General features: G+C 49.9%; 1 protein-coding gene and 1 pseudogene across 1 annotated transcript; one reads left to right on the top strand and one right to left on the bottom strand.

The window, feature by feature from the left end:
- Nucleotides 1–26,274, top strand: part of LOC131569320 (zinc finger protein 850-like) — a 313,955-nt pseudogene that overhangs the window by 81,713 nt on the left and 205,968 nt on the right.
- LOC131569676 (olfactory receptor 6M1-like) lies at nucleotides 11,000–11,944 on the bottom strand. The gene has a single exon (XM_058821932.1). It carries the CDS (start codon nucleotides 11,942–11,944, stop codon nucleotides 11,000–11,002), a length of 945 nt encoding a protein of 314 aa, XP_058677915.1.

Here is a 26,274-nt window from a genome sequence, read left to right as displayed (position 1 = left end):
GATACGTGGGAGGAAATAGATCAAGTATGGAGAATCACTGGTGTAACACAATCAGAGGTTGTACAGAATTAGACATATGCAAAAGGTTGGGAATTAGGCCAAACAGTGAGGTTTTCCAAGCAGGTATGATAAGAAACTCACTGAATGAAAGCAGACTACTGCCCCAAGAACTAGACTTGCTAGGACTGGTACTTGGGAATTATTGCTTGTTTTTAAACTACTTTTTAAACCTGAAATCAACTGATTTGAGCAATGTCCTAGTCCCATGTCCCAAAAATATAAGTGTCATCCTTAATCCCAGTTCTCCATGGTATAAGAATGTGACCAAATATTGCCACAATTGGACTTATCCTGGAAGTGCTGATGCAAATGTGACTGCACAAAAGCTTCCACCAGGTATCTTTTTAATCTGTGGGGATAGGGCATGGCCTGCAATTCTGAGCGATCAGTTTGGTGGTCCTTGTTATTTAAGAAAGCCAACCACGTTTGCCTCTAGCATGTGCAAAACGCTGAATCAGACTGTTTGGAAAGCAGGACATAGCAAGAAGTCTAAAAGGGCAATCACAAGCTTAGGACCTGATTGTGACAATCATGTAGAGTTTTGGGGTGCTCCAGCACAAATAACAGCATCATTCCTTACTCCAAGTGTTGCTGCTGCTCAAGCTTTGGCTACGCATTACATCTTGGGATGCTGGACAGTCAAACAACTGAACACAACTTCAGCTATTTTAAATCAAATCCTCACTGATGCAGATAGTATTAGACATAGCACACTGCAAAAAAGAGCTGCTATAGATTTTTTTGCTGTTAGTACATGGGCACAGGTGTGAGAATTTTGAAGGAATGTGTTTTATGAACCTCTCTGACCATTCTGCATCCATTCACAGGAAACTCAAACAACTGCAAAACAACATGAAGAAATTGACTCTGAATGATTGATGGATGAAAGGTTTGAGGGATGGGGAATAACTGGATGATTGAAAGATATCTTTAAGGGAGCTTTGTTATTACTAGTAGTTTTATTATATTGCTTTGTGCTATTCCACGCATAGTGAAATTGGTGACCCACTTGGTAGAAAATGCAGTGAAAAGGGTTTGGCTGGTGCAAGAAGAAGAAGGGGGAATTGCAGCAATGTATCTGAACAACTTAGGCCACACTGTGCACCAGCCATATTGCTTGTAGTTAGTCTTATCAGAGCCCTCTGGAATACATCAAGGTTACTAAGACATAAACTGTGCTAAATGAAGAAAAGGCTGAGAAACAGAATACCAAGACGGCATGTCGCAGACATTTCTCCACAGAAATCCTTTCTTTAGGATTTCTGCGTCTTCTGGAGGCCAGAGGCCCCCGAAGAGAAGGTAAACAATTATTATCAGTTGCTGTGGAATGCAACAGGAACACCTTGATTGGCTCATTTCCTATGTTTATAATTAAGAGCCAATCACCAGTGCAAGCTAGGGGACTGAGTCCTTGAACACAACTTTGTTGTAGATTTTTTTTCTATCTTTCTTAGCCTAGCCTAGCTGCTCTGCAAACCTCTCTCTATATTCTAATTAGTATAGTAATAATGTATTATATATAATATCTTAATAAATTCAGCCTTCTGATTCAAGAAACAAGATTCACCGTCTCTCTATCACCAGCCAGTGCCCACTCAGGCGCGGTAATAACAGCAAGAACTAGATAACAGAGGGCTGAGAACCACCTGCACTGTAACCAATCACATACCCTGAGAAGCGAGTGCAGAATACAAGGACAACACAGAGGCACCAATGAAGAAGAGCATGATCGGTGAGTGCAGTAGGGTGGGAATGTATAAATAGGTGCATAATGTAAACAATCAATGGCTTCTGCTTAATTATATTGGTTAGTCATACAGGTCTGCCTGGCCAGGAGCTGGGACTCAGGCCTTGGCCCTTTGCATTCCTCAAACACATCCAGCTTTGCTCAGCACCAGAGACACCTGGGCCTTGTTTGTCCCCAGCTGTCATCACTGCCTCCAGTGTTTTGCTCTAACTGGAACCCGGGGACACTTTCCCAGTCGTGTCCCTCAGTGAGATCCATTAAAACCTCAAGAAACTTCAGTCTTTCAGTTTAAGTTTGAGTTCTTGAGAAGTTTTTTGAACACTCTCTCAGGGACTGAGTCTGATGTAAACAACACCAAAGCCCCAGGAGGCTTATTAAAGTTCTTGTGTTGTGTCTGTGCTGCTGAGCTTTAAAGGAACAGCTCTTCCCAGGACCAGCTCCTCTCCCAGCCCAGCAGGGCTGAGGGCTCTGCCTGCAGGCACTGAGGGGACAGGAGCCAGGCAGAGACAGGCTGAAGGCAATCAGGATTGGGAAGACATTGAGCTGAGACTTCACTTGGGGAAACATCTTCACAGCCCTGTACATGGTGAGTTTGTGGGTGCAGGGCAATGTCCCCTGTGCTCCTGGAGGGATCTCCTGAAGCCAGCACACTCCATACCCTGGGGATGTGTCAGGAGGACTCTCTCAGTTTGTCTGTGGCACAGGAGGAGAAGGAGGAGAAGGAGGAGAAGGAGGAGGAGGATGAAGAGGAGGAGGAGGAGAATGTGCTGCAGAGCGGGGCTGCCCTGGGCACCATCAGAGGGACAGGGCAGGACGGCTCCTGCTGCCAGGGACGGCTGCAGGGGGTGAAACTGGGGCAGCAGCCAGGGCTGCTCAGAGCTCCAGATCATGCCCAGCTCATTTCTGAGGGGACTTGCCATGAGCTCATTCAGGGCAGGAGTTTCCTGCTTGGGTCTCAGATTTCCTGAGTCTGTGCTCCCACTTTTCCCTGACTCAGCTTGGTGACAGCGGAAACTCAGCTCTGCAGGGCAGAGCACTGGCTGGGACTCTTAAACCATCACCCTGAGTATTCCTGGGCACCTCAGGAAGTGCCTGCACCTGCCCAGCCTCCATATCCATGCAGCATCACCTTTCCATGGTGCCCAAGCTGGGGAAGCTGTTCTTTAATCCCTGCAGGACCCAACAGCTAGCAGCTGCAGGGCAGGGGTGGCCCAGGGGCTGGGCTGGGCTCTGGCAGCTCTGGCAGGGAAGGAGCCCGGGCCCACAGGAGCAGCTCGGGCTGGGACAGCTCCAGCAGCAGAGCCGTGGGCAGGCAGGGAGGGAGGCAGTGCTGAGGGAAGAAGCCCTGCTGCAGGGCAGATGTGGCACCTGCTGGGCCTGCCCTGCAGGGCACACACTGCCCTGAGCAGCACAGCTCTTGTGTCCCCTCGCAGCCAGCACAGCCCTCAGCCCGGGGGCTCAGGGCCCTCAGTCCCTCCTGGGCCGGCAGAGCAGCCCCAGAGATGAAGGGCATCTATGTGGCCATGTGCTCATTCCCTGCTGACCAGGGCCTGAGGGCCACTGTCCTGCCCTGCTGCTGCCCGGCAAGGGCTGGGCAGGGCTGGCCAGGGAAATGCTTTTCCTCAGGCCCGGCTCTCTCTCTCTCCTTGCCTTTCCCAGGTGCTGCTGGCATTGCTGAGAGGCTCTCTGGAATGGCAGTTCCAGCTGCAGGGCCAGGCCCAGCCATTGGGCTCCTCCTGGGCAGGTTGAGCACAGCAATGGGGTGTCCCAGCTCCCTGTGCCCTGGGAGCTCTGGGCAGGGCAGCCTGGGAGGCTGGCAATGAGCCCACTCTCCTGACTCTGGGAAAGGCAGGAGCCACTTTGTGTGTCAGGGATCCCTCTGCTCTCAGCTGTGTCTCCTGGCTGTCCAGGGTAACACAGGAGAGGATCTCAGAATTGTGCAAGTCCAGGGAAGCTGAAATAGGAGAAAGGGACAGAGCAGCTTCCCTCATTCTGCACTAAGCCTCAAACAACCCTTCTGCATCTCTGGAGTCTCTGTTCTCGCCAGGTGCAGCAGAATGTCTTGTTCTGCCTCCTGCAATACCCATCTCTTCACCCAGGCAGCTCTTCTCCTTTAGGAGGTGATTCTTTGTCCAAGTCCAAACACCAGGACTGGCCCCTGCCCTCACTGTTCCCCTGCACTGATTGGGATCAGGGCTTACTCCCAGGTGTCCTGCAAGTCAAGGTCCATCTCTTCACACAACATTGGCCAGCAACAATCAGGGTTCCAGCAAAAAAGGTGAAGGAAATCTCTGAGACATGGACAGGGGGAGATGTTTAGTTGCAGAAAAGGGTCTATGAGAAAGGGCTTGGAGTATTCTGGAGAAATCTCCTCCCATTTGTCACTGTAATTCCTTCTTCAAAAGGTTCCAATGACCGGAGACAGCAAATGTCCAACAGCAGCTCCATCAGGCACTTCCTCCTGCTGGCATTGGCAGACACGCGGCAGCTGCAGCTCCTGCACTTCTGCCTCTTGCTGGGCATCTCCCTAGCTCCCTCCTGGGCAACGGCCTCATCATCAGCGCCGTAGCCTGCGGCCACCACCTGCACACGCCCACATTCTTCATGCTCAACCTGGCCCTCAGCAACCCGGGCTCCATCTGCACCATTGTCCCCAAAGCCATGCACAATACTCTATGGGATACCAGCACCATCTCCTACTCAGGATGTGCTGCTCAGGTTTTCTTCTTTCTCTTCTTTATGGGAGCAGTTTTCCCTCCTGACCGTCATGTGCTACGACCGCTAGGTGTCCATCTGCAAACCCCAGCACTACGGGACCCTCCTGGGCAGCAGAGATTGTGTCCACATGGCAGCAGCTGCCTGGGCGAGTGGCTTTCTCAATGCTCTGCTGCACACAGCCAATAAATTTTCCCTGCCTCAGTGCCATGGCAATGCCCTGGGCCAGTTCTTCTGTGAAATTCCTCAAATCCTCAAGCTCTCCTGCTCACACTTCATCTTCAGAAAAATGTGGATTTCATTGGTTGCTTTCTGTTTAAGTTCTGGCTGTTTTGTGTTCATTGTTTTCTCCTATGTGCAGATCTTCAGGGCTGTGCTGAGCATCCCCTCTGAGCAGGGATGGCACAAAGCCTTTTCCACCTGCCTCCCTCACCTGGCTGTGGTCTCCCTTTTTCTCAGCACTGTCATCTGTGCCTACCTGAAACCCCCCTCCATGTCCTCCCGATTCCTGGATCTGGCCCTGTCAGTTCTGTACTCGGTGGTGCCTCCAGCCCTAAACCCCCTCATCTACAGCCTGAGGAACCAGGAGCTCAAGGCTGCAATCCGGAAACTGATGAATGGATGGTTTCAGAAACATTGAAATGCTTGCCAATTTCTGCTAGTCACATGTAATAAAAGTCATCTTTGATACTTCTTGTTGGTTTGGTTGTGGGTTCTTTTTGTTTGTTTTAGTTTTTAATATTGTCCACAAAGAAATGTCATTGTTTGTGCCCAATTTCATTTTTTTTCTGTTTCCGCTGTGACCCCAGACTGTGTCAATGGTGGGCTGTGTTCTCAATAGCATTAAACAAAATAAAGGTACTTGCAGCAGAGTTTTCTCCAATGATCCCCCTTGTGTTGCCTTCTCTGCAGCTGCAGCAGCAATGTCTGTGTGCAGAGCTGGGGGCGGATCAGTGCTGGCTCAGCAGCTGCACCCAGCAGCAGCAGCACTTGGTGTTGCCAGTGCTGCTGCCGTGGCCCTGCCCTGCTGCCCTGGTGTCCCTGGTGTTGCTGTAGGGCCTGAGTGCTCTCGGGGCCAGGCACAGCCCTGGGGGTGGCAGTGCCAGGGCTGCAGCAGGGACAGGCCATGGGCACCGCTGGGGCAGTGCTGACGCCTCAGGCCAGGGCCTGGGGGCTCCAGGCTCCTTGCCCAGGCTCTCTCAAGAACACAGCCAGGCCAATGCTCAGCACAAAAAAGCCCTGTGAGCAGCCCCAGGCTGGCCGTGGCCAGGCTGGGGATAAACAGCTCTGCAAGGGCCCTGGGGCAGAAGGGAGGGAGCAGCAGAGCAGGGGCTGATCCATCCCCAGTGCGCTGGACAGCCCAGGGCAGCATCCCAGAGCATCCTCATGGAGCTGCCAACAAGATCCCCCCTCTGCAGCCCTGGCCTCTCCCCGAGCTCACAGGTGCCCCATCCTTGCAGGCACAGACACGGCAGCACTGGCTCAGCAGCCCCTGTTTGCTGTGCACAGAGCAGGGGGAGCACCCCCATGCTGTTGCTGTTGTGAGGACATGAACCTGAGGGAGCACAAATGCCATCAGCCCCTGGGGACACCAGGGAAACCACTCAGCTTTGTCCTGGCCTCTGCAGCCACCCAGAAAGTTTGTTCCCTTCAGCTGGGAGTTTCCTGTCCCACTGCAGACACTATTGCCACTGCTCCAAGCATGGTTCCAGAGAATCACAGAAGCAGCAAGGTTGCAAAAGACCTTGGAGATAATCAAGTCCAACCTGTGCCCTGACTCAACCTTGTCTACCTAAGCCTCCTCTTCTCCAGGATAAACAACCCCAGCTCCCTCAGCCACTCCTCACAGGACTTGTGTTCCAGACCCCTCACCAGCCTTGTTGCCCTTCTCTGGACACACTCCAGCCCCTCCATGTCCTTCCTAAACTGGGGCCCAGAACTGGACACAGCACTCGAGGTGTGGCCTCACCAGTGCTGAGTGCAGGGGAGGAATCCCTGCCCTGCTCCTGCTGGCCACACCATTCCTGATCCAGGCCAGGAGCCATTGGCCTTCTTGGCCACCTGGGCACACTGCTGGCTCCTGTCCAGCCTGCTGTCCATCAGTCCCTGCAGGTCCCTTTCTGCCTGGCTGCTCTCCAGCCACTCTGTCCCCAGCCTGTAGAGCTGCAGGGGTTGTTGTGGCCAACATGCAGGGCCCGGCACTTGGACTTGTTAAACCTCACCTTGTTGGGTTTGGGTCCTGGATCCAGCCTGTCCAGGGCCCTCTGCAGAGCCCTCCTACCCTCCAGCAGATCCACACTCACACCCAGCTTGGTGTCATCTGCAAATTTGCTGATGCTGGACTCAGTTGCTTCATGCAGATCATCAATGCAGACATTGAAATCTGCGCTGGCTGGCTCTGATCCCTCAGCCATCCTGTGGGTGCCCTGTGAGGGCACTCAGGGTGATCTGTTCCATAACCTTGCCGGGCACCCAGGTCAGGCTGACAGGCCTGGAGTTCCCCAGCTCCTCCTTCCAGCCCTTCTTGGGGATGGGCTCACACTGGCACCTCCAGTGCTGTGGGACCTCCCTGCTGAGCCAGCACTGATGGTAAATGATGGAGAGCAGCTTGGGGAGCTCATCCACAGCTCCCTCATCCCCCTGGGATGGATCCCATCTGCTCCCAGAGACACCTGTGAGCATCTGAGTGGCTCAGCAGGTCCCCAGCTGCTTCCTCCTGGATTACAGGGGAGCCGTTCTGCTCTCTGTGCTGAGGAGAACACTTGTCCTGAGGTCAACTTGATTTATTCTTGAAAACTAAGGCAAAGAAGGCATTCATTACCTCAGCCTTTTCCTCACCTTTGGTAACCATAACTCCCCAAAGAGAAAAGGAGGTTCTCCTTTCCCCTCCTTTTGACATTAACATATTTTAAAAAGCATTTTTATAATTCTTCACAGACCTGTCCCAGTTAAGTCCTAATTGAGCTCTCACCTCTCTAATTTTCTTTCTCCATGACCTAACAACATCCTTAAACTTCCTGATTTGCTTACCTGACCTGAGTTGGTTATATGATGATTGTATCATATAATTTTTATCAAGTAATTTTCTCCCTGCCCCGCCAGGCCATTCATTTTTCCTAGCTAGCTCACTTTTGGGCTGTTACTGCTCCTTCTAATTTTTTTTTCTTGAAGTGTGTCCATCCTTCTTGGAATCCTTTGTTTTAAATGGCTGTTTCTCTTTAAAAAATCAGTACCTGATTTGCTACTTGCCAAATCAATCCTGAACAGGCTAAAGTCTGCTCTCTGTCACTCAAGTGCAGAAGATTTTTTGATGCTCCACCTTTCACAGAATATTTAAAAACTCAATAATTTCATGGTCACTGTGCCCCAAACAGCCTCTGACCATCACAGGTCTCCCACCAGCCCTTCTCTGTTTGTGAGCAGCAGGAGACAGAGCTTTCCTTGGCAGTGGGAATTGCAGGAAACCTCCCCAAAGTGCAGCTTGGAAGGTTCAGCCTGGAGCTGAGGAGAAAGTCCCTCGCAGGGCAGAATGTTGGTGCTGGAGATGTGGCAGCGTGAGGCTGGGCCATGGCCAGGCTCTGTGTGCCAGGAGCCGGCAGTGCTGGGTGCAGGGAGCCCAGGGAGGGCACAGAAACGCTGGGTGAGAAATGCTGGGGCACAGCGAGATGGGCGAGTGCAGCCGGCCAGGGCAGAGGAGCAGCACACCCAGGGGGCACAGCCTGCGGGACAGATGGCCAAGGGCTGGGCCGGGCTGGCAGGGCCACAGGCACCCAGGCCTTTGTGCCCTGGGCTCGGGCAGCGCCTCTAGAGGCCCCACAGGAGGACCTTTCCTGGCAGGGGCTGCACTTTGCTGCTCCCTTGGCCTCCCTGGGGAGGCTGGCAGGGGCTGCAGGTTGATGCCATTTGTCCTTGCTGCCCGTCACATCCCCCTGGCCCACCAAGAGCCCCGAGGCAGTCGTGAGGGACAGGCCCTGCTGGCCCAGGCTGGGCTCAGGGCTTGGCCTTTCTGCTTCCTGCAGCCAAGCCAGGCCTTGCTCAGCATTGCAGTTCCCTGCTCAGAGCCTTGGGCTCCCTGCAATCCTGGCCTCAAGGATCTGCTCTCAGCAGTCCCTGGGGAGCCTTTGGCACTCCCTGCCCTCAGTGGGGCCCAGCCATGCTCCAAGGCAGTTGGAGTTTTGCTGCTGACTCCTTGAGCAGTTTCTTCATCCTTCTCTGCGTGTTTGAGGCTCCCGGAGCCAGCCCCAAATCCACCATGGAGCTGATAAAAATAAAGAAAGCCCTCAGGAGCTCTTGGTCTCCCATTGTCTCCAGGTTTTCAAGGCTTGTGCAGTGATCGGAGTTAGTTTGGAGTTCTCTTCAGGAGGGAGATTCCAAAGTGCACCTCATAATTGTTTTTTAATCAAGAGTGCATTTTTTTATTTTTCAGATCATTGAAGAGGTGACAGAAATATTTCCCAATGATCTTCATGCTGAATGTCTCCTCAGGAGGTCTGGGCACAGAGAAGAATGAGCCCCTTCATGCTGAGCCCTTTTGGGCAACCTGCTCCTCACCCTGAGCCTCACCATCACCCCCTTGAACTGAGATCCCAAAACATCCAAAAATGTTCATGCAATTTATTATTTTATTTTTATTGTGTAACACATTATTTAGTGTTAATACTTTATAATTTATATATTTATTTGTATTTATAACAAGAGTATTTGTTTTTATTACCTAGTTTATATATTTATATAAAAAATCAATGCAATTTTAGTAGCCAAGAAAATTAATGCTCAGTGTTTCCAAGTAACACAATTCCCTTCATTAAGTAATTAGGCTGTATTAGCTGTTTATTTATTTGTCTTTCTGGTAATTAGTTATATTTGTAGATTTTTTATCATCTTTTTAAAGATCTTTTTACAATACAGGGTCAAGGCGGGGGTTTGGGGGCATTTTGCGGTCCCCGCTGACATTTCTGGAGCACCTTCTGGGCATTTTTGGGTCTGGGGAGGCAATTCAGAGAGAACTTGAGGGTCTGGAGGACACTTGGGGGAGCCGGGTGGGCACTTGGAGGGGCACTCAGGGATTCCCAGGGACAGTTCGGGGTCAGGGGCAGCACTTTGGGCTCCAGGAGGGGCCCTTGGAGGTCAGGGAACGGAATCAGTGGCCCTTCGGGGTCCGGGCGGGCCCTTGCCGGGTTCGAACGGGCTGTCTGGGGCGCGGGGGGTGATGGGAGTTGTAGGCGAGGGTATCATACGGTTTAACGGGGCCGCGGAGCATCACGGGAGTTCAAGGCGCAGATGCAATGGCTCTCGGTGGAACGCGAAGCATTATGGGAGATAAAGTCCCGGCTAAGATAGCGCTGGAAATCCGCCGCGGAGCATGATTGGAGCTGTAGTCCCGGAAGTGGCTGGAACACGATGTTTGGGGGTTCGGGAAGGCTCTTAGAGGACACTTTTGTGTCCGAGCCTAGACTTGAGATCCTCGGGGGAACGTAAACGGTTCGAGAGCCCTTGAGAGAAGCTCGGGGAGCTCTAACAGGGCTTTTTATGCCGCGGGGCACGGCAGGAGTTTTAGGTGCGGGACTGTGTTCTGAGGGGCTCTGGGGTCGCGGGGGATGAGAGGAGATGAATTCCCAGAAGTGGCTGTACCGGGCAACTGTGAGGTTGGGAGCACCCAGGGGAGTCCGGAGACGCTTTTGAGGTCTCCCTAATGGGCGCTGAGGGGGCACTGAGGGATCCTGGAGAGTCTGGGGGACATTTATGGGACAGATGGGGGCGGATTCCGGGGGGGGCGGGGGGGGGGCTGTGCAGCGCGGGGCATGACGGGCGTTGTAGTCCCGACTGCAGTGGGACTCAATTGGGCCCCGGGGCATGACGGGAGTTGTAGGCAAAACCAGAAAACATGGCGCCCACCCTAGGCACCGCCCTCGGGGCCCCGGCCTCTGGCGCTCAATGGCTGCAGGCGGTGATGGGCGGGAGCCTCGGCAAATGGGAGGCGGTGGAGGCGGGAACAGCCCATTCACCCCCTCCTGTCCCTCCCAGTACAGCCCTGTCCGTCCCAATACACCTGAGTTCGTTCCCAGTCCCTTCCAATTCCCCCCAGTCTTCCCCACCTGCTCTCAGTGACTTTGCTATTCCAAACCTAGACACTAGGGCTGCTGGCTGTCCCAGGGAAGGAGCTGGACAAGGTGTCCGTTGCCCAGGAGCTGTAATTTGGATTGTCACTTGCCACTGTTCTTCTGAACTCTTCTCTGTTATGCAGATTGGCCCTTAATGAGCTGGTGGCTCTCCAGTAAATGGTCCTGGGAGCAGCCAGGGCAGAGAGTGAACTGAGTTTCTCCTCCTGCCATTGTCGATGCCTTGTCTGGGTGTGCAGATGAGTCTCTTATCTCTTAACCTGAGGCAGCCCTGTTTGGAAGCTGCACTCACAGGCGCTGCTATTGTGTAACAGATGACACCAGATTCTTGGGATGGCTTTCCAGAAATGCACCATGGTTAGGGGAAAAGCTTTGTTCTTGCCCTTGCAATGGATTTGCTCAAGGCCAGGATTACAGGTTTGTTCCGAAGGCTGTAGATGAATGGATTTAAGAATGGGTACAGGACTGTATTCAGCAGAGCTACACTTCTGTTGGTGCTCAAGGAAACAACTTCTGCAGGACGTGTGTAGAGAGCAATGCAGCTCCCGTAGGCAATGGATAAGGTGATGAGATGGGAAGAACACGTAGTCAAAGCTTTCTTCCTCCCAGAGCCTGCTGGAAGATGCAGAACACAGAAAACGATGCAGATGTAAAATGCCAGAGTCAAACACAAGGAACCCAGCACAACACAGGATATGAAGACAGAGTCTATTTTCCAGAGCAGTCTGGTGTCAGAGCAGGACAGTTTGAACAAGGGGGAGTTGTCACAAAAGAAATGGGGGATCTTGGAGCCACAGAAGGACAGCTTGGAGAGGAAGAGCAGCCGGTAGCTCAGCAGGGCAAAGCTGAGGATCCAAGCAGCAACAACCAGGCGGACACAGAGCTGAGGCTTCATGATGGCAGCATAGAGCAAAGGTTGGCAGATGGCAACATAGCGGTCAAAGGACATGACAACAAGCAGCATGAACTCTGTGCAGCCCATAGCAAAATAGAAATAGTTTTGGGCAAAGCAGCTGCTTAGTGAGAGAGTGTTCTGACCAGAACTCAGCATCACAAACAGTTTGATGCTTGTGGAGGATGTAAACCAGATTTCCAGGAAGGCCAGGTTGCTGATGAAAAAGTACATCGGGGTTTGCAGGTAGTGATCCACACACACAAGGAAAATGATGGTTGCATTCCCCATCACTGTTGTCAGGTACATGAGCAGAAGGACCAGAGATAAAAATACCTGCAGCCTTGGATCCAGCTCTGGGAAACCCTCTAGGATGAACTCAGTAACTGCTGTTTCATTTTCTGGTCCCATGCTGAATTCCAGCTCATCCTGCTGAGACAGGAACAGGGCAAAAACAAGTGGGAAAATTTCACAGTCTGGACAAACATTTCTATCCTTCCTTCTCTGCTTCTTTCTTTTCCTGCAGTCTTGCTATAGAGCACAGAGATTGTGCTTCAAACAATTCTCACATCCTGATTGTTCTGTTTACCATTTCAGGTAGAGACCCCACGGATTTATTGTGTTCTTTCTACCTTTTCCAAACACTTCCAAAGAATTCTTTCACCAGAACAGAGGATTCTAAAGAGTGTTTGGCTATTTCCCCCCTTTCCTGGGAAATTCCCAGCTCACACAAACCTACTGCAAAATCTGTCACACCCATGTGCCAAACACCTCTCATCTACAGCACAAACACTAAACTGTGAGATTACATCCAATCTGTGCATTGAACTTCCTTGTTTCTACTTTTCAGTACTTGCCTTTGGACCAGGAGTCCCTGAGGATCTGTTGATTCCAAAATAAGCAATCCCAAGTATATCTTTTGCAATCCTCTGCTTTCTTCCACAGCTTTTCCCTCTCTTGCTCGTCAGGAAAGGAATGGGGAGGGCAGAATAGGGACCAAGTATAACTTGGTTTTTGAGTACTCCAAATGAGGACTGGAATTTATTATGGACCCACACAGAGTGTCACAATCTGAGCTGTCTCCTGTCTGCACCAAAATGCACCTGTTCCCATGCAGTCCTTCATTGCTATTGCTATCAAATAACCCAAATGCAGAGTGAGAGAAAAGTGCCAGGAAGATATTTGTAATTTTTGTTTTGTGTGCCAGATGGGAGCACCCAGCCTCCAAATGTTCTCTTGTCTCCACAGGTTACAGAGGGAGCCTCGAGACAACAAATTCTCCTGGGTGCCTGCAGGGAATAGATTAAACTCACTTTTCAAGTCTCAAATCCCTGATTAATTAAGTAATTAAGTTACTCGGTTTTGAAACTAAAATACACAGCTAAGGAAAGATACATGAGAAAAATATATGCAATATAGACTGTATTTTCTAATAAAGTCTAAAACAAAGCTATTTCTTAAAAAAAGGTATTTTCCTTTTCAGGTTTTTTGGTTTGCTTTTAGACATGAATAGCAGACCAGATGGCTTTGAAAATAGAATTATTTAAAATGCCGGGGACAAGAGGAGGGGGAAGCAGTGAAACAAAGCTCTGTTGATGGCAACCAGAGCACCGAAGTCACCGGTCCCCTGGGTGGCCCAAGGACTCTCCCATCTCATTGTCCACACAGAGCAGAGCAGAGGCTGGTCTGAGACAGGCCATCAACTTGAAACCAAGTGACTGAGCTCAGTCAAGAGCCCTCAAAATGAACCAACTCCAAAATGAGCAAAAATGAGTCACCTTTGAAATTAAGTGTGGGACTGAAATGTTTTGGAGCGCTCCAGGTGGGGACTCGGGGCAGCCCTAGAGATGAGCAGATCCTGCTGTGCTCAGGCTGATTCTTGTGCATAAATGCAGTGATCACCAGCCTGGCTGGAGGCTCTGACTGCTTCAGAGACCCCTGTAGCACCTTCTGCTGCACAGCTGAGTAAAACTGAGCAAATCACAATTACTTGAGATGGTTCCACACTCCAAAGACCCAGGGCAGGTGGATTAATAGAACAAATCAGAACAGCTTTAAGTGAAGCCACATTTGATGCAGTTGAAGGCTCTGTTGCAAAGGGCCCTCATCCAATGTGAGTTATTCCACAATTCAATCTTTTCCCTGTGTTGGGAAGGATGAAAGTTTGGCAAGAAAGTCTCATAGATATGTATGCCTAGCAGAAAGATTTTTAAACATAGAACCCAAAGAAGGAATAGAGATGGAAGCAAGTTTTTATATAGAAGAAAAGAATTGCTGATCCAGTCTTACTGGATAACCAAGGAGGCAAAGGGTCTGTTAGTTAGATGGGGTTTTTATGATTTAGAGCAGAGGATAAACCCACCTCAAACAAGAAGATGTTTTTACCAAGCAGGAAGATAGCACAGGCAAACAAGCCTGCTGATGTTGCAAGTAGGAAAAAGGTCTCAGAATTTTCCACTGCAAGAAAACTGAAAAACAACTTCTAGCTTAAACTGTAATGTACTAACTTTTAGTGATTGGAGAATAGTAACATGAATATGTTACTGGAGTTATGATAGGCTATAGGTAAAAGTTAAGGTATAGATTGGTTCTACTGTATTAAGATGCTCAGCAAAGAAGAGTATATAATGCAATGTAACCAAAACCAAAGGGTCTCCAGGCCTACCTGGAGCTGACAGCTGTAGGCACAGCTCTGTCACCCATGACCCTGGACTGCTGTAACCTCTTGGATGGAATAAACTGCATTTTGGAGAGCTGCCTGGAGTCCTGCATCCCTCATTTCAGCTCTTACATCCCTGAGGGCTCATCAAAGAATAGCAGAGGAAGAAAGAAAAGAGCCTTGGTGTTAATCAATGTGCACATTGTAAGAAAGAGGCTTTTGAAAAGGGACTGTCTGCAGTTACAACACAAATTCCCCCTCTTGTGGCCATCACTGATGGTCCCTGAGGGGGACCAGAGGATTCTTTCCCAGCAGAATCTCTGGTCACAGCTAAGCTGAGGAGGGAGGAAGTCAATGAGGAGTTAGAATTTTTAATGGCTACAGGAGCTGGTCACTCTGTGCTAAATACAGCAAAAGGAAACTTGAGTAATAATTTTATAACAATCATTGGTGCAACAGGGAATGATGAAACTCAGCCATTTTTCCAGCCCATTGCTTTTAAATTAGGAAAACAAGGGATGACTCCCCAGTTTTTGTATCTACTCAATTTACTAAAGGCTCTCCTTGGATGACTTATTGGAAAACCTGAAAGATAAAATCAAGATTTAAATGGCAAAATGCAGGTTATTACTCCAAAATCTAATTATGTGAAAGCCTCTATTTTTGCACTGCAATCTTCAAAATCAGAATCTTCAAGATCCATCTGCCATCTGTATCACTTGAGGATGCAGTAAATCTGGTACTCTGGAGAGGTGCCCGAGTAACCCAGAAAAGCAGAGCCTCTAAGAAATAAATTGAAACCCTGAGCAAGACCAGTAAGACAAAAGCAATACCTTTTAAAAAAGAAATTTGTAAGGGTTTATCTTGTGAAAAGATTTATAAAATAAGGCCAGTTGAAGGAACATGAATCCAAATTTAATACCCCTATTCTGCCAGTTAAAAAGGCAAATGGAGAGGATTAGTTGCTGATACAGGATCCTAGAGCCATAAATGAGACAGCAGGAGGTAAACACCTGTCAGCAGGAAATTCTTGTACCTTGCTAACAACATGGAGTGAAAAATTTAAATGGTTCACAGTAAAGAATTTGAAAGTGGCTTTTTCTGTATCTCTTTGAGTAGTGAAGGTCAAGAACTATTTACTTCTGAACAGGAAAGTCAAAACACAGTGAGAAGAACCCAACTGACTCAGCCAGTTCTACCATAGGGGTTTAAAAATACCCCCACCATATTTGGAAACCAAGTGGCAAAAGAACTGGAGGAATGGAAACATCAGAACTGTCCTGGTTTAGGGCAAATTTGGGAGGGCCAAAAGGAGGGCCCCTCCAGAAAGCAAACCTACACAGCTCCTCCTCCCCCCACAACCGGTTTGGGAAGGATTCCTCAGAGAGAAGTAGAAAGAACCTGTTTATTTAACAGGCAAAGCACCCGCCAGGACACAAAATAAATGATACCGGATAACAAAACTCATTCACAGCTCTGAAAAGATGACAAATTCAGAAAGTCTCTCTTGGGGATGGTCGCTCTGTTCTCAGTCCCTGCAGTGCTGGGGCAGCTGCTGCAGCCACAAGGTGCAAACTCTCGGTGTTCCCAGGGCCCAGTCCAGAGCAGTTTCAAATGGTTCCAAAAAAGGGAAAGAAAAACAGTCCAGGGAAAATTCAGACTGCCTAGCTAAACTAACTAACAAGCAAAAGCAAAAGCAAGAGCAAAAGCAGGAGCAAGAGCAAAAGCAAGAGTAAAAAGCAAAAGCAGCCCTATGTACTGCACTGTCTGTGTCCCACCAACTGTGGGGGAGTGAGCAGGCTGATAACAAAACAAAACTTAGCTTTTCAGAGCCAGTCTTGAAGGCACAGAACGTAATATCCAGCATAAACACAGCAGACAACTGGGGATACAAGCATTATAACGTCACCCTAGGACAAGAACTCTCTTGGAGTCTTGTTCCAGTTTGGAGATGGCATTCTGAGGCCGCTGCAGCAATGCAGGAATCAGACTGTAGCATTGCAGAATTTTCTGTGACTTAGTGGATACAAAGTACAAACAGTCCAGACCACAGAACCCTACCTGAGATTTGAAATCCTCCATGGACAAAGGAGGTTGGGACAGGAAGGAAAAGAAGCAATTTGCCAACTCACATAGCCATAAATGATGAGTCGCAGGCATTTCTCAGGGTGGTGGGATGATGTCAGCTATGCATCAGCAATTGTGGGCTGCTGGTAAACCTCTGTGTGAGCTCTTGAAGGCAGGCCAGCAGGACTTTATAGTCTGGACTGGTATGGCATGGGCTGCCTTTTCACAGCTCCAGCAAGCCCTCATGCAGGCCCTGCTTTGAGGCTCACAGACCCTGTGGACCCATTAGATCTGTTTCCCTATGAGAGATAAAACCCAGCACAGGGAGTGCTGTCACAGTTGCTGGAGACTGGAGCAGGGCTGTGCCTACTTTTCACAGCAACCAGACAATGTCAGTCAGGGCTGTCTGGGCTGTCTGGTGTCAGCAGCAGCTGCTTTTCTCTTGATCCAGAAAGCTCAAGAACTGACTTTCAGACAGAGTATCATAGTTTAAAAATTCTTTCAATGCACAGCTCAAGATGAAACCTCCTGGGGATTTGAAGAAATCTGGACCAAACTTCCTTCATGGTTACTCAAGGTTTGGTTAAAACATTTGTTTAAATTGGTTAGCACAGTAATTGCTGTATGGATTTAGCTTGCATCACAATTCAGTGTTATAGTGCCCTACGCCATAAAATGAAATACAGATATTGAGAGACCAATGCCCATAAGGAACTGAGTGAAAAACGGGGGACTTGATGAGGACAGTACAACAGAACAGCACAACCTTGGAGAAACAGATAAAGGATGCAACTCACACAAAACACAAGCAGGATGACAGCTGTGCTCTGTAAGGCTTACAAAGCAGAAGTTATGCATAAAAATGATATTGCCCTTACTCAAAAGTTGAGGATCAGCCATCTAAAAAGGACAGCGGATGTTGGAGACAGACTCCAAAGAATCATATAAAGACTTCTGATAAGGGATGCAACTATGTCAATTAAAGTCAAAGGAAGTGGGGATAGCTCATGAATATGTAATAAGTGTACCTGCAAAAAACTTGATGCTCAGTGCACTCAGATGGATTAAGGATCACCAAAATAACTGCCATGCTTTATGTAATAAAGAATATGTAGTTTCAAATACTCAAAACTGTGTGACAAGGTTTCTATCCAGCAGATTTCACTATCTGTCACTATATGACACAAAATAACACAATGCGCACACACTGCTGTTCTCAAGGCAAAAAAGGGAAGTTTATTTTCTGACTTCAACATTTATAGATTTCCAAAAGTGACAGTAGATTGGAGGGTGACAGTGCCACCTCTCCAATGACAGTGGACAATCCAGCAGTCAATCAAATTTCTCCTCCTCCATAAAAGAATGCAAAACAATAAGTTATTTACAGAAAGTGTGTGAGAAAGTTTAATACAAGAATGTAAACATCAGAAGGCATAGAAAATCTTAAAGAATCAGGGAGACAAGCACCAGTGGTGTCTTTGACTCCTTTTGCCCCACAGTTTCACAATGGCCCCTTGGCTCCATGAGGCTCTGCTCTATAACAAAAGACCCTTGGTTCCATTGGGTTCTGTACTGTCAGAATGGCCTCCTTGTTTCTGCACTGCCACAATGCTCTCCTTGATTCCACAAGGCCTTGGTGTGTCACAACAGCCCCGTGGTTCCATGAACTGCCATAGTGTCACCCTGGTCTCTTGGATCTGCAGTGTCACAATGGATAATTGGTCACAAGCAGCCCCACTGTGTCACCATGAATATTTGGTTCCATGGGGCCCAACATTGTCACAATGGCTCCTTGGTTCCACGAGGTTCCACAGCATCACCATGGTCTCCTTGGATCCACAGTATCTCCATGGACCATTGGTTCCATGTGGCCCTGCTGTGTCACAGTGGTTCCTTGGTTCCATGAAGCCCCACTGCATAACAATGGAACCTTGGTCCTCTGAGGTTCTGTATTGTCACCATGGTCCCCTTGGTTCTGGACTGTAACAATGGACCCTTGGTTCCACAAGGTTCCATGATGTCACAATGGTCTCCTCAGATACACACTGTCACAATGGACAATTGGCTCCATGGGCCCTGCAGTGTCACAATAAACCCTCAGTGCCATGAGGTTCTGTGGTGTCACAATGGTCTGCCTGGTTCAACAAGGCCCTGGAGTGTCACAATGGCTGCTTGGTTCCAAGACCTTCCACAGCATCAACAGTGATCTCCTTGTTTCTGCAGTGTCACAAGGGACTCTGGTTCCATGAGGTCCCTAAATGTCACTGGTCTCCTGGTTCCATGTGGCCCTGCTGTGTCACCACAGCCCCTTGGTTCCATGAGTTTCTGTACTGTTAGCAGGGAGTCCAGGGGGGAGTCCAGGTTTCTGTATCTCCAGAGGTAGGGGCTGATCAGTGCCATGGGGGCAGTACAAAGATGGGGCCAATGGGGGAATGGGGAGGGAGTGGCTGAGGGACACAGTACAAGGGGAAGGAGCCAATGGGGTTGAACAGCTTTTGAGGGAAGTTTCTTGTGTCTCCCTAACCCAAGGAATGCCTCTACGGGTCTCCACAGCTGCAGAGTGTCAAAATGGCCCCTTGGTTCATTTGAGCTCCTCAGAATCACAGTGGTCCCTTGCCTGCATGAGGCCCAGCTGTGTCACACTGGCCCCTTGCTTCCACTGGGCCCCACAGCGTCACAATTGTTCCCTCTAAGTTCCATGAGGCCGCACAATATCACAATGGACCTTTGGTTCCATGAGTCCCACACTGTTCCAAGAATCCTTAGTTCCATGGGGCCCTGTAGTGCCACCATTTTCTCCTTGGTTCCATGGTGCCACACAGGGCCACAATTGCCCTTTGGCCCAACAGGGCCTCATAGTGTCACAATGGACTCCTTGGTTCCATGGAGACACAAAGTGCCACAATGGCCCTTTGGTTTCACAAGGCCTGAAAGTGTGAAAATGGCCTCCATGGTACCATAAGGCTGTGCTGTGTCACAATGGACTTTTGGTTCCATGATGCCCCATAGGGTCACAGTGGTCTCCTAGATTCTGCACTTTAAGAATCCCCCCTTTGTCATTTAGAGCTGCACAGTGTCACTATTGTGCCCTTGGTTCCATGAGGCCTTGCTGTGTCACAATGCCCCCTTGGTTCCAATGGGTTCTGAAGGGCCATAATGTTCTCCATGGTTCCATGAGGTCCTGCAATATCCAAATGGACCCTTTGTTCCAAGGGCCCTGCAGTGTCACAAGACTGCCTTAGTTCCACAAGGCCCTGCAGTGTCATGGTGGCTCCTTGGCTCCATGAGGCAAAGCAGAATCAGAATGGCCCCTTGGTTCCATGGAGCACCACGGTGTCACCATGGTCCCAGTGGTTCCACAGGGCCCCTCAGTGTAACAATGGACTTTTGGTTCCCTGAGGTTCCTCAGTGTCTCAGTGGCCCCTTGGCTCCATATGGCCCCGCTGTGTCACAGTGCCACGTGGTTCCATGAGGCCCCACAGTGTCCAAATGTTCTCCTTGGTTCTGGGAAGCCCCACAGAGCCACAAGGGACCCTTTTTTCCAGGAGCCTTTGCTGGGTCACAATGGACTTTTGGTTCCAGGAGCTTTCACACTGTCAACAATGATCTGAGCACTGCATTGTCACCATGGATCCTTTGTTCCATGAGGTTCCATAGCAGAATATGATCCCCTTGATTCAAGACGGTTCTGCAGTGTCCCAATGGACCATTGGTTCCATGCAGCCCCACACTGTCACAATGACAGCATGGCTCCGTGATTTTCCATACTGTCAGCAATGCTCTCCTTGAGGACTTGCTCTGATACAATGGACTTTTGGTTCCATGGGGTTCCACTGCATCACAATGGACCCTTTGTTCCATGGGGTTCCACAATGTCACAGCTGAGTCCTTGGTTCTGTGAGCCTCTGCTGTCACCAAATGTCCAAAATATCAGAATAAGGCTCCTTAACACTAATTTGTAATTCAGAGGGAATCATTTATTCAGGCCTGAGGTCCACCATGTGATAACTCCTAACCTTACATAGACATGGAATTCTACCACTATGTTGCTTATATACAGTCACTAAATGTGAATGACAATTTACCATTTGCATTAAACCCACCCCAAGTTCACAAACAAGGTCTTGTTTTCTCTATCCCTGCACCCTTGAGCCAGATGTCTTCTTCTTCTCTCCCAACCCTCCTTGCTGGGAAAGCAACCCCTGCATGCCTTGTTCCTGTGCTGAAAGTTCACAGGCAGGGGAAAAATGGAATGAACCCTTTTGGTGTCAGCCCCAGTCTTTGTGTGGGCAGGCAGAGGCAGGCGGGAGGCAGAGCTGTCAGCAAAGGAAGGGCCCAGCCAGGTGGGGCAGCCGGGGGATGCCAACAGCCTGCAGGGACAGAGGCGCAGGGCAGGGACACCGTGGGACAGCCTGGGCTGCTCAGGGCACAGGGATGGGCAGCAGCTGCAAGACAGCCCTGCCAGAGCCAACTTGGGCAGCACTTTGGCCATGGCTGCTGGGCCTGGGCCTGAGGCAGGAGCAGGAGACAAGTGACCCTTGCAGGCCTGGGGCCTCATTGCCTCCTTGTCCCTGCTCAGCAGCCTGGCAGGGGCCGCCCCATGCTCCTGCCCTTGCCATTGCACATCCCCACATGCCAGTGCCCATCCCGGGAAGAGCCCTGAGCAAGGAGGGAGGGACAGGATCTGCCTGGCCAGGGGCTGGGGCTCAGGCCTTGTCCCTTGGCATTCCTCAAACACATCCAGCTTTGCTCAGCACCACAGATACCTTGGCCTTGTTTGTCCCCAGCTGCCATCACTGCCTCCAGTGTTCTGCTCTAACTGGAACCTGGGGACACTTTCCCTGTCGTGTCCCTCAGTGGGACCCATTAAAACTTTAAGAAACTTCAATCTATCAGTTTAAGTTTGAGTGCTTGAGAAGTTTTTTGAAGACACTCTCTCAGACTGTGTCTGATGTAAACAACACCAAAGCCCAGAGAGGGTAATTAAAGTTTTCCTAGTCCAGTTATGGAGAAAGATTTTAAAGAACTTGTCAGAAATACACATTCCTATTTTAAATAAAGTATTTTATTTTATTTTATTTCTCTTTGGAGCAGAGGTGATTGCAGCATTCTGTGATTGATATTGACCCAGGGTCTCTCCTCAGCAGCTCTGGCCTGCTCACAGAAGCTGTGCCTTGAGCTCTGACCCAGTGTGGACAAGCTTGCTCCACACTGCCCAGCCCCATCCTGTCTGTCCTCACTCCCCTGGGCCCTGCTGTGCTTGCAGAGCTGGCTGCGCCCAGCCTAAAAGGGGTTTTCCCTTTTTGGGTTTTTTTGAAGCAATCTCAAACTGCTGAGTTTCCCCAATGCAAACAGACACACTGCTCAGGTGTGTGCCAGCCCCAGGTGCCACCAAAGGCACTGCAGAGCTGCCCTGGGCCAGCTGTGAGGGTGGATCATCAGCCCAAGCTGCACTGGGCCCCTGCAAGGGGCTGTGGCCATGGGCACTGCACTGACCCCACTGCTGGGTTTGGCTGCCATGGCCACCGAGAGAAATTAAACTGTCCTTAGAAACATTGGGGAGGACTGGGACATACTGGGGACATTGGGAACGCTGTGGGAGAGACTGGGACATACTGGGAGTGACACTGGGGAGGACTGGGACAACCTGGTGACACTGGGGATCCTGTGGATGACATTGGGGGGGAACTGGGAACGACTAGGAATGAACTCAGGTGTATTGGTAGGAACTGGGCTGTACTGGGAGGGATCGGAGGGGCACTGCATTGTACTGTGTTCTACTTGGGATGAACTGGGCTTTACTGGGGTTATACTGGTCTGTGCTGGGAATGAACTCCGCTGTACTTGGAGGGACTGGAGGAGGGTGATTTTGCTGTTCCCACCTCCACTGCATCCCATTTTCTGAGGCTCCCGCCCATCGCTTCCAGCAGCCAATCAGTGAAGGGACCAGAGCCCTGAGGGCGGTGCCCAATGTCAGCACCATATTTTATTTTTGCCTACAACTCCCATGATGCCCCGCGGACCGTTTGAGTCTCGTTGGAGTCGGGACTACAACGCCCGTCATGCCCCGCGCTCCACAGAAACCCCGGGATGCGCCCCCATCTGTCCCATCAGTGTCCCCCAGACCCTCCAGGATCCCTCAGTGCCCCCTCAGCGCCCATTCGGGACCCCCCAAAAGCGTCTCTGTACCCCCTGAGTGCTCCCAACCCCACAGATGCCCGGTACAGCCACTTCTGGGAATTCATCTCCTCTCATCCCCCGCGGCCCCAGAGCACAGAACACAGTCCCGCGCCTAAAAGTCCTGCTGTACCCCGCGCCATAAAGAGCCTGGTTAGAGCTCCGCAAGCGGCCCCCAAGGGCTCCCGAGCTGTTTGAGTTCCCCCGAGGACCTCACGTCGCGGCTCCGACGCAAAAGTGTCCCCCAAGAGCCTTCCTGGAGACCCAAACACAGCGTTCCAACCGCTTCGGGGACTACAGCTCCCAGCATGCTCCGCGGCGGATGTCCGGCGCTATCTTAGCTGGGACTTCATCTCCCGTCATGCCCCGTGCCCTACTGAGAGTCAATGTAGCTGCGCTTTGAACTCCCGTGATGCTCCGCGGCCCCGGTAACCCTAGGATACACTCTCCTACAACTCCCATCACCCCCCGCGCCCCAGAGAGCCCCCTCAGAGCCCCCCCAAGCGCCCGCCCAGACCCCAAAGGGCCCCAAATTCCCCTCCCTGACCTCCAAGGGCCCCCCTGGACCCCCAAGTGCTGCCCCTGACCCCAAACTGTCGTTCAGAATCCCTGAGTGCCTCTCCAAGTGCCCACCCGGCTCCCCCAGGTGTCCTCCAGATCCTCAATTTCTCTCTGAATTCCCTCCCCAGACCCAAAACTGCCCCAAATATGTCCCAGAAATGTCTGCATGGACCCCAAAGTGGCCCCTTTTACCCTGTCTGTGAAAATTATAAGAATGATGACAAAAGCATTTGAAATAGAACTAATTATTGTAAAAAAGGAGAAATTGATTGCCAACACCAGTCAATGAATTAATGAAGGGAATTGTGTTTCATAGCATCAGTGACCAATAAATTTTTTGATTGCTAAGAATTTATGGATTTTTTAAATATAAATATAAAATATGGCAATACAAATATAGAATAATGCTATTCTAAATCAGAAAAAATAATTATCATTTATTAATTCATTACATTTTATGTTTATGGGAAGTTGCATACATTTTTTATGTTTCGGAATGTCAGTCTGTAAGAGACGGTCCAAAGATCCCTCATCTGCCTCACGACTACCATCAAGGACAGAGATTGAAGCGCTCTCCAAGAACTGAGATGAGACCCTTAAAATTCTTACTCAGGGTGCTGGCCTGACTGGAGCGGGATGTATGCCATAGGAAGCGGGAGGTTTTCCATAGGAACCAGTCCTGAAACAACGGGCCCCGCTCACTGCTGGCACCAGTTTGTGCTGTTCAGAACTGGACTGTCTGTTCCTGTTCCCAATGGATTTATTCTCCACTGTGCCCTAGATGTGCCGTCCTGCTCCCCTCCCAGCGGTAGATTATAAAAGAGCCCTGAGTTAACCAAAGACTTTGAGACTCTCCCTGATGTGACTATGGATCTATTGGCCGGACCATGAGGATTTAATCTCGCTGTTGGTAGCTACTCCCCTCACCCAACCCTCCTTTCTCTCTCTCTCTGTCCTTTATCTCCTTTCTAATCCTTCTGTTACATCTGCTGTGGGCACTCAATAAAAGGTGCATATGTTTTGATTAATACTGAAAGTCCCCTGCTATGTGTCTTTAGGTTCTGGAAAATAATGATAAATAAAGTACACATAGTTCATAGTATAAAATGTAGGCACCAGCCCAGGGGCAGGGAGTGTGCCTCTGTCTGACCTCTGGCAGGCCAGAGAAAAAATTTTATAGATAAGAAACAATAAAGTACCTTGGAAACCAGAGCCGAAGAATTCAGACTCCTTCAAAACACCAGGCTGGGAGAAAAGGATTCTCAGGGTCATCCCTGACTGCCGGGAACCCGAGATTGGACTTCTGGGCTGTCTGGGTCAACATCAGAGTAAATATGAAAGTTTTCCTTTAGCCCATTAAGCCATGGTGCTGGGGTCTCGTCTTTTTCCTGTCACACACTAACCTGGTATTACTCCCTCTAGGGACTGATTCTTTTATCCCTCTGGTCATCATGGACTGTAATCTCTCATATTCCTTCTCCCCTCTTCTTGATTAGGGTCCCAGTCAGGCTCCACTGAAGGCATGTTTTGGTAACCTGGGGGCCCGGGTTGGTTTTCTCCCTCCCAAATTTTCATTCCTGCAGTTCTTATTAGTTGAGTCTCTTCTGGGGAAAATAGGATGTTAAAGATGGAGATCAGTTCTCCACATGTATAAATATTAGGGCTAAGAATGGATCAATTTGATTTGCTATTCCTACTGGGTCTTCCACTAAATTTCACAATTCTTTCTTAAAGTTTCTAACTTGGGACGCAGTCAAAGGAGCGTTTACAAAGCCAATCTCAGTGGCCACCCCGCCCAAGGGAACTTCTCTGAGGGGGAACAATTTTTCCACTTTAGCCACTTTGGACCGGGTGTTACAACATCAGCTGTGGAGGCTGACTGGGTAACTTCACTCTTGGGCAGGAGATTCTGAGATGTTGTTTGGCTTCTCATTTGTGGTGGGGAGGCAGAGCAGGAACTTGCTGGTGAATAAGGGGTGCATGAGATGGCAGAGGTAAGGGGAAGGTAGTGAAGGGTAAAGAGAGTAAGGACAGGGTTGAGGGGAAGGTGGTGAGGTATAACTGGGTTAGGAGGTGGTAAAGGAATGACAGCTGGGAGAGGAGGAGGAATTGGGTCCACAGCAAGAGGAATTGGAGGAAGGATTTGAGGTACTGCAAGGGTAGGAGGAAGTAAGTGGTCAAGGAGGTCGCAGTTTTTGTCAGCCTTCCCAGCCTCTTCTTTTACTTTACTGGCTTGCTTTCCCTCTTTTAATTTATAGACTCTTGTATTTTCCTCCTCTGAGGTGTACTTTAGCCAACAGGTGACATTCTGTATGTGATGGGCCTTTTGCAGGAACTTGGGGCCAAAAAGAAGGTGCATCACCTTTGGACAGAGAGGTAAGTAACTCAGGAAATGTTTAAGGATGTTTTTAGCTCATGCAGAAAGAAAATTAGAGAGGTGAAAGCTTAAGGCTTAACCAGGCCACTTCTGTAAAGGATAATAAAAATGTTTCTAAAAGTATATTAATGTCAAAAGGAGGTACAAGGACAATCTCCATTCACTATTGGGGGAGATGTGGTTACCAAATATGAGGGAAAGGCTGAGGTGCTTAACCCCTCTTTGCCTCAGTTTTCAAGAATAAGTCAAATTGTCTTCAAGACAAGCGTTCTCCTGAGCTGCTGGATGGGCACAGAGAGAAGAACAGCCCCCCTGTAATCCAGGAGGAAGCAGCTGGGGACCTGCTGAGCCACTCAGATGCTCACAGGTGTCTCTGGGAGCAGATGGGATCCATCCCAGGGGGATGAGGGAGCTGGTGGATGAGCTCCCCAAGCTGCTCTCCATCATTTACCATCAGTGCTGGCTCAGCAGGGAGGTCCCAGAGCACTGGAGGTGCCAGTGTGAGCCCATCCCCAAGAAGGGCTGGAAGGAGGAGCTGGGGAACTCCAGGCCTGTCAGCCTGACCTGGGTGCCCGGCAAGGTTATGGAACAGATCACCCTGAGTGCCATCACAGGGCACCCACAGGATGGCTGAGGGATCAGAGCCAGCCAGCGCAGATTTCAATGTCTGCATTGATGATCTGCATGAAGCAACTGAGTCCAGCATCAGCAAATTTGCAGATGACACCAAGCTGGGTGTGAATGTGGACTTGCTGGAGGGTAGGAGGGCTCTGCAGAGGGCCCTGGACAGGCTGGATCCAGGACCCAAATCCAACAAGGTGAGGTTGAACAAGACCAAGTGCCGGGTCCTGTACTTTGGCCACAACAACTCCTGCAGTGCTACAGGCTGGGGACAGAGTG

The sequence above is a fragment of the Ammospiza caudacuta genome, chromosome 30 (genome assembly GCF_027887145.1).
Source record: "Ammospiza caudacuta isolate bAmmCau1 chromosome 30, bAmmCau1.pri, whole genome shotgun sequence".
NCBI lineage: Eukaryota > Metazoa > Chordata > Aves > Passeriformes > Passerellidae > Ammospiza > Ammospiza caudacuta.
Note: the sequence above shows the minus strand (reverse complement) of the source record. Positions and strands in the feature narration are given on the sequence as shown.

What these genes read in the sequence shown, in the direction of transcription:
- LOC131569676 (XM_058821932.1), bottom strand. Translation starts at nt 11,944, where the DNA reads ATGGGACCAGAAAATGAAACAGCAGTTACTGAGTTCATCCTAGAGGGT.